At 53.7% G+C, this 14521-nt stretch overlaps 1 protein-coding gene across 2 annotated transcripts; it reads left to right on the top strand.

Annotated features, from left to right (window-relative positions):
- The first annotated feature begins 9038 nt into the window (after positions 1-9038).
- On the top strand, positions 9039-12634 carry AEN (apoptosis enhancing nuclease). 2 transcript variants are annotated; one of them, XM_058033427.1, is made up of 4 exons: positions 9039-9126; positions 9727-10370; positions 10646-10846; positions 11240-12634. In XM_058033427.1, exons 1-4 carry the CDS (start codon positions 9054-9056, stop codon positions 11441-11443), a joined length of 1122 nt encoding a protein of 373 aa, XP_057889410.1. In that variant the 5' UTR covers positions 9039-9053; the 3' UTR covers positions 11444-12634. The 2 variants fall into 2 exon arrangements, with proteins under 2 accessions (XP_057889410.1, XP_057889408.1); XM_058033425.1 differs by lacking the exon at positions 9039-9126 and adding an exon at positions 9132-9149.
- Positions 12635-14521: the final 1887 nt, after the last annotated feature.

Genomic DNA, 14521 nt, shown 5'->3' with positions numbered 1-14521 from the left:
GCTTGGGACTGGGCACGGAGCAGTTAGCAAGAGGGTTTATGGTGTCTCCATTGAGCTGTGTGTGCTTCTCCCAGGCCCCTGGAGTTCAGGGTGGCTTGGTGGACCACAGGGCTCTGAGGTCCCTGTTGGCTCTGACAAGAGCAGGAGGCAAATCTGGGCAGGAGGTGCTCAGGTCTGTGCTGTGCTGTGATGGGATTCAACAGAGGGCTGGCACAGAAATGTGGCTCAAGGGTGGTTGACATCTTGAGGTTGCTGGGTATGGACAGTCTCCTGCTCAGGTCTTCAGATGGTTGTGTGGAGGCACCTCTGCCACAGTTGTGGCTGTGCATCCATCCCTCTGCAGTGAGCCTGTCCTTGTCCACTCCAGCTGAGAGGTTTCTGTAGAAAACACAGCTGAAACGTGGGATGAGGGTTCAGCGGGAGGAGGGTCCAAAGAGGAATAAACAAAACCTCTCTGGGCAGCATTGGCTGCTCTCCCAGGGTGCTGCAGTTGTAGGAATTCACTGAACATGACTAAGGGCACTGCTGGGAGCAGAGGCACAGGCAGACAGCACTCAAGGGAAAATCTGGTTCATGGATTGATGGGAGATTGTGGTGGCAGACAGGCAGAAGAGGAGCTGGCAGAGAGGTGGCTGGGAGGAGGCACCTGAAAGCCACAACTGGCTGTGCACGTGTCCCCATGTCGCTCAGAGAGTGGGGTCTCACTGCAGCACCAGGCATCATCCCTGCTTTCCTTCCTGATCCTCTTCAGAGGGGTGCAATACATCCACAGCCCTGCAGAAATACTGCACAGAGCCTGTGCTGATTGCCAGCAAGTCAGGATGGAAAGGTTTCAGCTAAAATACCAATTTGTAGGTGATCTCAGTGGTGAGGTTCAGCTTCCCCGTTGCTTTTGATCCCCTTTTGCTGCACTTATGGGGTGTTCTTAGCTGATGCCTCCTTTTCCATCAGAACACTCACATCTGTCTCTGCCTATATGGGACAAACTGAGGGTCAGCTGTGTGGTCCTAACTTCCCTAAATATTCCAACTTTCTGGCCAGCCTGCCCACTGCCTGCTCCACCTCCTTCCAAACAGAACCAGAGTTCCTGTGAGGAGCCACCTGCCCACAGGACATGCCCTCCAAGCCCCCATTAGTTAGCAGTTGTCTTAAGCACTGCAACATTTGATGCCTTGTTCCTCCTAGTCCCGCCTGATGTAACCGTGCCTGTCCTCATTAGCCACATAATTGTCTGGCAAACACAAAACAGGCCCTGACACAGTCTAAGGAAATTGGCTTAAAAAATATGGAGCCACATCCTCAGATGTTGTTGAAGGGGTCTCATTTGTTTATTTGCATTCACACGGCGCCCTGTGGATAATAAGAGACAGACTGCTGCAAAACCACCTATTTTTCTTAAAGGATCATCTGAGGTGGGAAATGGCAGCTGGGATATCCAGCACTCCTGCAGGATAACTACCTCTCTGCTGCTTGGTCCAAACTGCTGCACCAAGGGGTTTCCAAGAAGAGAAGGTGGTATGTGCCACCCATGTTCACACTGGTAAGATTGCCCAGGGAGAGACTTAGCCATCCACATCTCCCAGTGATAATGCCTGGAATATGAATTTTGAAGGGGTTCTGACAGCAGATGACAGGGCTAGGTTAATGGAAGCAGCGGTAAGAAATCTAATTAACCCACAGTATGTTGTTTAATTTGTGCAAAGTTGTTGTGGTTACTCAACTATAAACTCCATGCCCAGCTCTAATGACAGTCACTGGCATGGCAGCAGTGGAGAGCATCCTGGAGGTGGGCAGCCACCCTGTGCTCACCCTTGAAGGTGCCCTCAATTACGTGCAGAGCGTTCCAGTGGCTGCCTCCATCTGGTTCTTCCATGGCATCTGAGACCCTTTTCTAGCTCTGCTCTTTGGAACGGGCACCTGTGCTGCTTCGCTGCCTGCTCTGGCATTCAACCCTGCTGCATGGCTTCCAAAAACCAGCCTTCAGGACCCAGCAGTGTCAATCTGTTGATTGCACTCAAGTCCAGGAGATGGCTCCAGGTCATTGAGTTCCCATCACAGCTCTTAGGCTGTAATTATGCTCAAGGCTCTTTGCCTCGGTTATGTCTTTTTACTAATGCTCGGAGCCGCTGCACTGATCTTTTCTTCAAGGCTGACCTCCATGCGGTTTCCCAGGAGAGAGCCAGGACTGTTATTCATGCCAATTCACAAACCAAAGGCCAGTTGTCCATTACACGATCTTTGGAACAGCAGGGAACACCAGCAGGGCTGATGGTGGCTGAGCTCTTTGTGTCGGTTCGGGGAGGAGCACAGGAAAAGGGCTGGATGTCACAGGTCAGGCTCTCTGCCCAGGTTAACCTCCCCCAAAGGTCTTTGACCAGGCAACAGCTCCTCTGAAGAGGTGCTCTGGACCCTGTGGTGCCCACAGAAGGGTGATGCTGCAGCTCAGCTCCTCTATCTCTCACCAGAGCTCCATGGTCCCCCCATGACTGCTACAAGAGACACAGACACACACATGCCTTGCAGGGAAATCCCTCCTAGGGAACAAAAAGCTTTAACCAGGTCCCAGAAGCCTCCCAGTTGCCCACTGAGGTGAAGTTTGACAAGAAAGGAGTCAAGAAGGGAGATTATTCACCTCTGGGGTCCATTAAAGCCAAGCAGGCTGATCCCACACTGCTGCAGGGTTTGCAGGAGGAGACACTTCCAGCGCTGAGCACGCTGAGGTCCTGCTGCTACCCTGAGTGTGTTGGGGGTGTGGAATACAAGCACACCCTTGGCAGCAATGTGCACTTGTTACACTGAGCCCTGCAAGGTCCACAGACTCCCACTCCCATTCCAAGGGGAATCCAGCCCCCTCTGTTTGATGGGACTTTAGGAGAGAGTCCTTGGCTCACTGTTCTTCGAAGCCAGTGGAGGTGCCTGGTGGTGCCTGCCAGGGCACTGCTCACTGTCCAGGATGGGATTCCCATCAAACAGGATGCCCAGCAAGCCAGCCTGCATCCACAAATAGGGTTCCCAGCAGAGTCCTAAGTGCAGGGACACAGAAACGCCCTCAGAGCTCAGTCACCACCAGTTTGAGTGTGTGCCCAAGCAAATCTCTTGGCATCCTGTTCCCACACTGCTGAGCTCCACAGCCCTTCGCCTCCAGCCTGGGGATGAAACCAGGTCCCTGGGCAGCCAAAGGAGGGAGGGAAAGCAGCAGAGGAGCTCGATTTGGGTTTTCCTTTCTTTCCTTTCTTTTTTTTTTTTTTTTTTTTTTTTAAGAATTTAGAAGTGGCAGTGCTAGCAAAGGGTAATTATCCCTCTGTTCCAGCTGAAATACAATTAAGGCGGCTCTCAACGAGCCCCCGGGATATTGTGGTTTACTAATTAACAAGCGGATATGCTGTGGCCCCTGTCATGGCAATTACAGCATGAGACAGGCTTCAGGAGCTCTAATTACACGTCAGCCCGCAACACACGCTGCAATACAAATTAATGAGGGGCTGAGCTGGCAGTGCAGGGACTTTGTCCAGCAAGAGGCTGAGATGGGCAGCAGGGATGGGGATGGATGTGGGAGATAGGGATGTGAGCCCAAGCCTGGGGATACCATTGCACACTGCAGGATCAGGAGGATGAAGGGAGGAAATCTGGGATGAAAAGCCCCATGGTTACCCAGAAATGGTGCACTGAAGAAAAGGAGAGGGGTTTTTTGCTTTGTGGAGCCATGGCCTGATGAGATGAGTGGCATTTGGGATGACTGCAATGAGTAGCAAGTATCACATCTTCAGCTGTTAATTCCCAGACCAATAAAGATGCTGTTAAGAAAAGAAGTCAGATGGGAAATACCCAATAGGGTTTTGACTGCTGACAAATAACAAACAGATCTCCCAGAGCCAGGAGGAATTTTTCTGACAAATTGTTTATTGGGGAAAGTTATGCACTTTCAGCTTGAGTTGAACTAATAGCTTTGGCCAGGTCTGGAAAATAAAAAAAAGGCAATCAGGATTTTTGTAAATGCAGTTCTGACACCTTGCATTTTAAAAAGCTGCTTCCTTTCAAAATGTATTTAAAAGATGTAATTAAACCAAAAAACAGACCTCACACCTAATGAGGACACTTTGTTTCTGACAAAATAGAACGATATTTATCAGCTTTGCTGATATTTATCAGAGTTTTGCTGCTCCAAGCTCAGCAGTGACACATGTTTTCTGTGGCATTAGTGTGCCTGTTGAATTTACTGTCTCCTCTCCAGCACCTGTCGGCTGCCAGGGAGGGACAGAGGGAGGTGACATGGTGGATGCTCCACGGTGATGCTTTGGCCACCAGCATCACCTGCAAACACTGCTGCAGACAGAGAGGTTTTTGGGCAGGATCTGGGGAAGATGAAGTGAAGCTCCCGGGTTTTGGAGCTCCCTCCAGCCTCCTGCAGGGGGGCAATCAATGGAGCTGAGGGGCAGCCCTTGCAGGGGATGGAGTCTCACACCACGCGGGTGCACAGCAGGTCCCTCATTTGCTCAGGCTGTGATGAAGGAGTGAGAGGAGGCAGGTGAGGAGCTTTCAGACTAATCCCTCTTGTTCCCACGCACTGTGGGGAGGAGATCCTGCCCAGTCCCCACTGCCAGCACCCAGAGCACCTCTGTCACAGACTGTGGCAGGGGAAGAAGGGCAGGCACCTCCTCACATGCAGCTCTCAGCCCAGATCCCATTAACCATCGCAATTAACACGAGCCAGGCCCTCTCCCTTCCTTGTCACCCCAGCCAGAGCTGTACATAAAAATAACTGTTTATTACACAGCAGGCAGAGCCCAGCTTATCGCTGCAGCCAGGAAATTGCTGCGCAGAAACCGCACGTTTCACTTTTAATAAGTTTGGCAATAAAACATCTCATCAAACGAGGCCATGACAGGGCAATAATGAAGCTTCCGCACGGACCATAATTGCTCACTGCTCTCCTGGGGGCCAGCCAGAAAATGGGGAGCGAGGGGGGAGATGGATGGCAGCATCATCCTCCCTCACCTCCTGCTCTGGGAGCATCCACCCCTCCTTATCCCCAGCAGCATCCCCGGAGCACTGACACCCCCCTGGACATGACTGAAGAGATCTGTCCATGCTGGAGGGATGCAGGCAATTCCCATGGAGTGTTGGAGGAGTGTCAGAGGAATAGGGAGACTCTGGTGCTCTGAGGGAAAGGATTTCTGCCTTCCAAGCACAGCTTTCCAGCACTGAATGGTTTTCATGGCTGAGCAGCTGCTCTCACACACAGTCCATCCTCATCCTCAGCCAGGAGGGAGTCTCCTGGTTAAGTTCCCGGAGGTTCTGCACAGGTGGGCTCAGGATGGGGATCTCAGCATGGCAATGGAGGGGTCCTGCAGGAATCCCTGTGCGCACCATGAGGGCTGCAGTGCTCCAAATCCCATCACAATGAAGGCCAGGGGGTGACATGGTGCCTGTCTGTGCTGACATCCTCAGCTGGTGACAGCTCAGCCACACAGCACTGGCTGCCCCAGCTGGTCCCTTGCACCAGAGGATGGTGCTGGTATTTCGAGGTGCTCCATCAGGATGAGACTTTCTTCCTCTAAAGGAAATAAGGTCCATCAATTGGTCACTATCCCAACCTATTTCTGAGCTTCCCAGCTTCTGTCTGATTTTCTGGATGCTGCTGGCCACAAACCAGCCCTGCCACAAGCCTACTCAGGGTGATGGGAACAGCTCAGGGAGCCCTGGTGAGGTTCCCCAAGGACAGGTGGGTGATGGGGAGGCACCAGGCAGCCTGCAGAGCCCAGGATGATGAAGTGATCCCTCATCACCCCTGGAGGCAAAGATTGCTGCTTGCTGCCTTCTCTGAGTGAACCTATCCCGTTCCCACCAATCACCCCCCTTGGCAGGGAGGGAACAGAGAAGTCCAGGAGAACATGGTGCAACCAACACCGCAAAGAGGAGCTCTGGCATCGAGGTAACAGGAGACAAAACGATGCATGTTGAGGCTGGCACGAGGAAATGAAGCAGTTTAGAGTCACAGCAGGGATGTGCTGGCACTGGCAGGGCCTGCTGGCAGGCCCCTGGGTGGGCAGGAGGCTTTGTTCGCCTGCAGCACCGCTCTTGGGGAGTTTACCTGGAATTACTGATCCGCATTCATAAACATGATCACGTTAATTGCTCGCTGAGGCTGCAGTCACCATCTCCTCTCAGCACTGGGATTTCAGCTCCCTTCCCACCCCCAAATGTCAAGATGAGTCTGTTCTTCCATCCGCTCTGCACCGTGGCTGAGGACAGAGAAGTGGCTGGAGGAGGAAGAGAGGCAGAGGATGGGTGAATCCACAAGCCTGGAGCCAGAGGCAGACACCCACCTGCTCTCTGCAAAGCTGCACCTTGAAAATAAAGAGCAGGCACTTTCTGGAGGGCACCAGGAGCTCTGCAGGAATCCCTGGGGATAACCTGGGGAAAGGCATCCTGTCTAGGGACCAGCCTTGATGGCAGAGCAGTGACCAGGCAGCAGGAGAGGGAGCAGCTCCCAGCTGAGGACAGAGACACCCAGGCTGCTCAGCCTGGAACCAGCCTGGTGCTCATCTCACTTGGAGCACGGCCAATCACTTCTAGTAAATTATTCATCTGACAAATTTAGCCTGTTATTCTAGTCGTGCTCTACCCAGAGTTTTACAGATTTCGTTATTATTTCAAATTGTGCAAACACCGCAGAAACCTCTCCCGGGCTCTGGCGCGCTCTGCCTTCATCTCAGCTCATCTGCCACATCTGAAATGTGATTTCTACCATCTGGTGCCCAACCCTCCACCCCCAGCATGGCCCCAGGACCTTGGGGAGGTGAGTAGCATCCCTGTTCAACACAAGGCTTTTACCAAAGGGAGAAATTCCTACTGTGGGGGAACATCTCCTGAGGATCTGGGGGTCAGTGGGATCACAGGAGGTCATGGGACATTTTCAAAGTTATTTTGACTCACCTTTCAAAGGTATTTTGACTTTTTTTCACTTCCATCTTTGTAAATGGGGTAGGGAGAAAAAATGATAGCACTGTTCCCTTGCATTCTGGATTATCTGGTTTCCCAAGCCTGGTCACTCTGGAAAAAGGGGAAAAGCTTTTCCCTTCCTCCCCACAGCCGTAATTTCTTCTGTTGAGGTTTCTTTGCAGCCATGAGGGTACAGCTAAAACTTTGCACTCTCAAAGAGAATGCAAACTACACATCCTGGGAAGAGCAGAAGGAACATGGATGGGTTTGTTGTGGACGAGCCAAGAGTGATCAGACCCACCAATGTGTCCAGGGAGAAACTCTCAGCCAGGCACTTGAGTCTTTCTTCATGTAATGCAGGGTGTGAGGGAGAAGAGCAGGCAGTGACCACCTCCTTATCCACCCAGAGCTGGAGGAGAAATGCAAGCCCATGTCCCTCACAGCAAGGCTTGAGTTTGCTCCCACTTGTGTGGTGTTAGTGAGCTCACACCTCATTTACAGGGAGAAAAACACAGTGGAGATGCCCAGGAATATGAAATGAACCATCTCCAAGAGCTATAATGCACAGTTTCACCAAAAACACCAGAAAAGAGTGTAAGTTTCTACACAGAGACCTGACAGGATTCCCTAGCAAGATATTGAGAGACACTTGAATGGCTCTCATTAAAGGGAGATTAATTGGCTGAACAGCAGGGATGGAAGCAAGAAATGCAAAGCATGGAGCAACTGATTTAAGGATGAGGTTTACTCACCAAGAGAAGAACAGAAAATAAATATGAAAAAATTAGTCACAGGGCAATCTAAATCTTTCCTTTCTTACCAGGCTAGAGAAACTAATGGGTGGTGGAAAGGGAGAACAGTGGAGTGTGAAACACTTGTCCTGCATCCCTGTGAGCCCCATCGGTAGCAGGGAGAGGGAACCCTCCCAGCAAGGCCCAGAGGGATGAGGATGGACACGGAGCCTGGTTCCCTGTGGAAGACTAGTGATTTTGTTGTTGTATGGCTCATCCCACCACAACAAGTCACAGTCTGCCCTAGGGCACATGGCCTCTGCAGCGATGCTGAAGGCACGGGGACAATCCACTGGCTGGGGCTGCCCTTCTCCTCTTCTGACCACCTCGGACATTGCTTTTGTGAGCTTTGAGAGGGAAGCAACGAGAGGCCGGTCTGAAAGCCCCCCCTTCAACCATGCCCCAGCCGGAGCTGCTGCCCACAACTCCAGGGAGCATCCAGGGAGAGCCTGGAGGATGCACACTCCAAGCTGCCGTGCTCCAGCCCAGCTGCAGGACACAGGGAACACACGGGAAAAGCGCAGCCGTGTATCCGTGTGGGGCTGCACGGACTTGGCTTCAACCCAAGCCTCTTCGACCTCCCTCAAGAACTATTCCCTGTTGTACTAGCCACAGAAGTCCTGGTCCTATCAGCAGGATTCCTATGAGTTCGTGCCTCTTACCCACGATTCCAGTATGACCAGTTGATGCACCTACTATGAAAAACCTTCCTGCCGCTCACACTAGCCCTGTGCCTCTGACATACCAGCATGTCAATTTGCTGCACGGGCCTACTCCTTACCTAAGGCCCTACTGGAAATGTGCCTGAACACTAAGGGTCACTATGATAAAGTGAACATGGAGGTAATACCAGCCCTCTCATCTCCTAACACTTAGAAAAGCAGGACTCAAACCTACACTAGAGGAATCAAAACCCTCCATACTTCCTTTACATTACTTTCCAGTAGGGTCACCTAAACAACCTATCGGGCCCCATACCCCGAAAATGATGGTTCAACGCCTTCCCCTGCTAATGAACACCCAGGCAAATCTAATCTTCATCACTAGCTTACTCCTAGGAACCGCAGTGTGCATCCCACCCCAAACCCAGCCCCACGGAAGGTCCCCTCCACCGGGGGCAGAGGTGAGGACAGGCTTGAAGGCCTGAGCATCACCCAGTCTGAGCTGGGAGCTCCCCAAAAAATCCCAAAAAAAGCCCCAAAACCGCGGCGGCCCCGCCCCCGGGGGCGGACGAAGCCCCGCCCCCCGTATGCAGATTAGTCCTTGGGCGCAGCCAATGGGAAAGCAGGGAGGCGTGGCCATGGCGGGACTTGCCCGGGCATGTGCGCGGGGCGGCTTCCGGGCCGGACACGTGTGAGCGGCGCCGGGAGCGGTCGGCACCGGGACGCCGGGGGTACACCGGGGGTACACCGGGGGGTACGGGGACACCGGGGGGGACAGGGGACACCAGGGGGGCCGGCGGCGGCCTGCGGACGGGTAACGGGGCGGGCAGGGAGCTGGGGCCTGGAGCGAGGTGGAGAGGGCCCGGGTAATGGGCACACACGGCCTGAGGGAGTAGGGAACGGGGGGGACAGAGGAGACAGTGCGGTGGGCAGGGCCCTGGGGCCGGGAATGGGCAGACAGGGCCTTGAGGAGAATGGGGGAACAGAGGGCACAGTGCGGTGGGCAGGGCCGGGAATGGGCAGACAGGGCCTTGGGGACTACGGAACGGGGAGACAGAGGGCACAGTGCGGTGGGCAGGGCCCTGGCGCCGGGAATGGGGCGGGGTGGGACCGGGAATGGGGGGGGCAAAGGCGTGGTGTGTCACAGGGTGCGACAGCGTGTCCGTGTCCCTTCCTTCCCCTCACCCTGCCCAGTTTCTCCTGCCTGTGCCATCCCCGGTGTCCCCGATGTGGGTTTGTGGGTGGGTTTGCCGTGGGGTCTGTGCGTCCTTTTCTGACAGGGGAACATGGGGTCTGCATGGCACTCATGATCCCTGTGCACCCTCCCGCAGGAATGCCACCAGGCAAAGGGCAGATGACCCCGCTGCTGCCCGCCCCGAAGGTCGCCGTGCCCACCCTGCAGGGCGCCCATGGGGGCTGCGCTCAGGCCCCGAGGGGTCCCGGCTCGCCGCAGGCTCGCAGCAAGAAGAGGAGCCGAAGGCACCAGCGGTTCATGGCACGCCGGGCAGTGCTGGAGCAGAAGGGGCTGCTGAGCCCCCACAGGCACCCGGGCAGTCAGAGCCCCGAGGCGGGGCTGGAGGCACACACCGAACTCACCGAGAGCTGTGACAAGGTCCCCAAGGCCAAGCAGAGCGTGTCCTCATCCCTGTCTCCATCTGCCTCTCCAGACAGCATAGCCAGGCACCACTCGGCGCTGCTGTCCCAGGGGAACGGCAGCTCCGGGAGGGTGAGGACGTCCTCCCTGGTGCTGCGCCCGGGCAAGTACGTGGCCATCGACTGTGAGATGGTGGGCACGGGCCCTCAGGGCAAGCTGAGCGAGCTGGCACGCTGCTCTGTGGTGAACTACGAGGGGGATGTCATCTATGACAAGTACGTCCGGCCCGAGCTCCCCATCGTGGACTACCGGACACGCTGGAGTGGCATCACCAAGCAGCACATGAAGAATGCAATTCCCTTCAAGGCTGCCCAGGCTGAGGTCAGGGGAAAAAAAAAATTAAAAAAATAAAAAAGCTTCTGTGTTATCTGTCAGGCATAAATTGGGATTCTTGGTGGCCTGTGTTAGGCTGCTGTGAGGCACAGCATAGGAATGGGAGCCTCAAGCTGTGCAGTGGATTGGTTTGCTTGCTTGTTATTCCTTCTGGGAACCTAAAAACTAAAAGCTAAGGAGCTGAATTTAATACAAAATGGCTTATTTTATGCTTGGTATTTCTTTCACTGCAGTGTCAGTCTAACCCTCTGTGACTCTTCCAGATCCTGAAGATCTTGAAAGACAAGATTGTGGTAGGGCACGCCATCCACAATGACTTCCAAGCCCTGAAGTACTTCCACCCGAAAGACAGGACTCGAGACACCAGCCAGAGCCCTGCACTGAAGAAGAGGGCAGGGCTGCCCATCAGAGCCAATGTCTCCCTCAAGAACTTGGCCAGGCACCTGCTCCATAAAAAGATCCAGGTAAGCACCAGGAACCCTGAGATGGGAAACAGCCTTGGGTTAGCTCTGGACCTTTGTGTTCAGCTTGGTTGTCCCACCTCCATGTGTGTTCTCTGTGAGGTGGAGATGAACATTGTTCACCCTGTGCTCCTGACTATAAATAAGCTGGGAGAGCCAAGGATCTCCCAAGCTGACCATTAATTATCTCAGAAAATGGGGACAGGATCTGTGCCCTCCAAAAAGGGTGGAAGAGATACCTGTATGGCCTTGGCTACATCAAACTTTTGCTGTGTCCAAAACCCACAGCACTTGTGTCCTTCCAAGCAAGCAGATGGCATGACCTCTGAGATTTTTGCTGCCCCTTTTAGCTAATGAGGCTTTTTCCCCTTTTCTCCTTTTTTCCCCGTTTCTCAGGAGGGCCGCAAAGGACACTCATCGGTGGAGGACGCCCAGACAGCCATGGAGCTGTACAGACTGGTGGAGGTGCAGTGGGAGAAGGAGCTGGCCCACAGCCTGCCCCCCCGGCCCCCCAGCCCCGTCACAGACCCTGCTGCAGACAGCAGCCAGTACCTGGATGACCAGTACTGGCCCACAGAGCTGATGGCAAGCAGCCTGTGACGGGGACAGTCACCTCTGTGTGGTTTGGGCCATCCTGGTGCCTTCAGCTGTTAAAGGTGGAGGTGACTGCTGGCCTCCTCCCCTGGGCTTGTGCCCAGCACTGCTCTGCTCAGGGATGGAGACATGGTGACACCTGGACACAAGCAATCTCCCAGAAATGCTGTCTGCAGCCTTGAGCTGTCACACAGACTGTGCTGTGTTCATCTGTCACTTGGGGATGAGCAGGGTCCTGTGTCAGCCTGGAGGAGCCTCTGTGGGTGTGTAATGGGGGCTGCCAACACTCCCCATGCCTGCTATGGGGTTGTCCTCCTCCCAGAAGCAAGGGGCAAGCTTTCCTGTGCAGGGGCTGAGGTGTTTTGCTGATGTCCAAAGGCTGAGAACCCTCTGGGCCAGTAAACAGCCAGTTTGCTGCTCACTTTCTTTCACAGAATCATAGAATATGCTGAGTTGGAAGGGATCCATCAGGATCACTGAGTCCAACACCTGGCCCTGCACAGGACACCCAAAGAATCCCATCATGTGCCTGAGAGCTTTATCCAAACACTCCTTGAACTTAGACGTGCTTGGTGCTGTGAGCACTTTCCTGGGGAGCCTGTTCAGTGCTCAGCTCCAGCTGTGTGCTGAATATTTTCTCCAGAAGGATACTGTGGTATGGTATCAAAAGCTTTGCTGAAGTCCAAAAAGATTTCATCACCTGGTGCCCCTTGATCAGCTAGGTGGGAGGCCTTCTCTAGAAGGAAATCAGGTTCCATGAGCAGGACTCTGCCCTGGTGAAGCCATGCTGGATGTGAGCAATGACTGCATTGTGCTCCAGGTGGTTTTCAAATACTCCCAGAAAAATACTTCCCATCCTTTTACCTGTCAGTGAAGTGAGACTGACAGGCTGTATCTTCCAGTGTCCTTGCCCTTCAAAACTGGGGCAACATTTGGCACCTTTCAGTCAGCTGGGACCTCTCTGGATTCCAAGACTGCTCAAAAATAGTTGAGCAGCTCTGTAATGACATCAGCAGCTCTTAGATGAATCCCATCAGGCCCCATTGATTTAGAGGGATCCACTTGCACAATGAAGTTCAAGAGGAAAGTCTGGGTCTAATCAATGTCCAGCCTGGACAAGAGCACAGAATGCACTTAATTTTAAATAAATTATTCACATGATTGTCCAATTCTGAATTAAAAACTGTTCTGGCTAAACCCCTTGTGTATATTCTGCATTATTTGATCTGGCAGCTCTCCAGGAGTGAGAGGGCAGGGATGGGGTTGGCAAACAGGTGCCCAAGTAGCATCCCATCTTTTAGGGCTTCAAACCCACCTACAATTGTAAGAGGTGCTTTGAGAGGCTGGAGTGGGTAGTTCCTTGGGGTACAGGCTTGTCCCCTCTGCTCTGGGGACAGCCCTGTGTGGCAGGAGGAGCAGGGATGGGCTCAGCCAGGGTCTGGGAGCAAGATCACAGTGGGAATGTTGTGAGCTGTGACATGGGCTGCTGTCACAGTGTGGGGACAGGGCACTGCTCATCTGCAGTGACTCTGCCTGGAGGTGACATGTAGATGATCTGTGGCTGCAGAAATGTGCCCCAGCTGGGTGTGTGAGCCCCAGGGAGAGGTTTGGGGCTGGACACAGGGAATTACCTGATTCACCAAGGAACTGAACAGCCATGGTTGTAGAAAATTTATATTTTTTCACAATGTGCCTTAAGGGCAGCCCTCGGGGACGTCCCCTGAGCACAGTCCCAGTGCCTGGGCTGTGAGAGGGAGGTGGCAGAGCAGGCTGGAGGGCTGCCAGCACCCTGGGGACTTTGGGGACCCTGCTGCAGCACAGGGGGTACAACAGCCAGCCCTGGCATGGAGTCCATGACCCTGCCAGCCAGGCTAGACCATCCCAGGCTTTTCCCTGCAGACAGTGGAGGGTAAGGAGAGCTGAGCCCCAGCCTTGGGAAGCGGCCAAGGCAGCCGGGTGACGCAGGCACACCTGACGCACACATCAGTGCCATTACCAGACACATCTTGCACTTCCCATCTTAACTCCTCCCTGCCTGGCAGAGGGAGCCAGGAACAGCTCAGAAATGCTTTGAAATGTGTCAGACACGTCTAAAAATCTCTGTCTTCACAGCGGCCCAAACACAGCCATCCTTCAACAGATATAATAACCTGGGCTCTGCCGTGAGCTCGTGGTCTTGACAGGAAAGGAAATGTGGTCCTTTAAATCCTGCTTGTTCCAGTTTGTCCCAGGTGTGTTCCTGATGCAGCAGGGTGTAAAACAGGGCCAGCAGCACCCTCTGTGCCAGCTCAGAGTGCAGCTCAGCTGAGCTGTGCGATGTCAGCTGGACCTGAACCCCCACAGGGCACACAGAGGAGCACAGCTGGTGCAGGTCTGTTTCCTCCTCCCTGCCATCCCCACCTCCCCCAGGACAGCAGGAGGGAGGCAAAGCTGCAGGAAAGGAAAGCTCTGCATCGCACTGTCAGTAGATGGTGGCATTCCAAAAGTGATGCAGCAGTGCTGTCTTTGCTCCTGGGAAAGCAGACCTGGAGGAAGGACAGAGCAGAGCTTTGCTCATGGCCACATAACCTGGCCTGTGTAACCACATCCCTTTGGGGTGTACATGAGCTTATACGGGACACTCCATGGCTCTCAAATTACTTCTCCACCTCAGCCCCAGCCTGTTGCCCCTACAGCCCCCTGTCTCACTGCCTTGCACTACACCTTGTGATGGTCAATGTGAGACACAGGTGTGTTGGGGTGAACCTGGAGAAAGCTTTACCAGCCTGTGACTCAGCCTGCCTAAGGCATAATTAAGGGGAAAATAAGCATTTCCAAAATATTGACCATACACTGATTTAGCCCTCCCTGCTTTGGAGGCAAATTTGGAGGCAGCTGCCCTTTGGTGCAGTCATGGTCTGCAAGCGTTTCTTCTACGCCATGATCTCCACCTCTTGGGGAAGGTGAGAAACAAATTTGAGGGTTAATCCCTATTTCCATCAGACTTAAAGGGCTTGGAAAACCCCAACACTGTGTACTGCAGCCCCCCAAAACAGGGCTGCTGCTGAGCAGACCTCACACAGATGATTAGACGTGGTGGCAATC

The sequence above is a fragment of the Melospiza georgiana genome, chromosome 13 (genome assembly GCF_028018845.1).
Source record: "Melospiza georgiana isolate bMelGeo1 chromosome 13, bMelGeo1.pri, whole genome shotgun sequence".
NCBI lineage: Eukaryota > Metazoa > Chordata > Aves > Passeriformes > Passerellidae > Melospiza > Melospiza georgiana.
The sequence above is the reverse complement of the archived record's forward strand: the minus strand, read 5'-3'. Positions and strand labels throughout refer to the sequence as shown.

Bases quoted from the DNA above. Each gene is read 5' to 3' on its own strand.
- AEN (XM_058033427.1), top strand. From the start codon at position 9,054: ATGTGCGCGGGGCGGCTTCCGGGCCGGACACGTGTGAGCGGCGCCGGG. The intron at 9,127-9,726 runs GTACACCGGGGG...ACCCTCCCGCAG, and splicing joins TCGGCACCGGGACGCCGGGG to GAATGCCACCAGGCAAAGGG. The intron at 10,847-11,239 runs GTAAGCACCAGG...CCCGTTTCTCAG, and splicing joins TGCTCCATAAAAAGATCCAG to GAGGGCCGCAAAGGACACTC.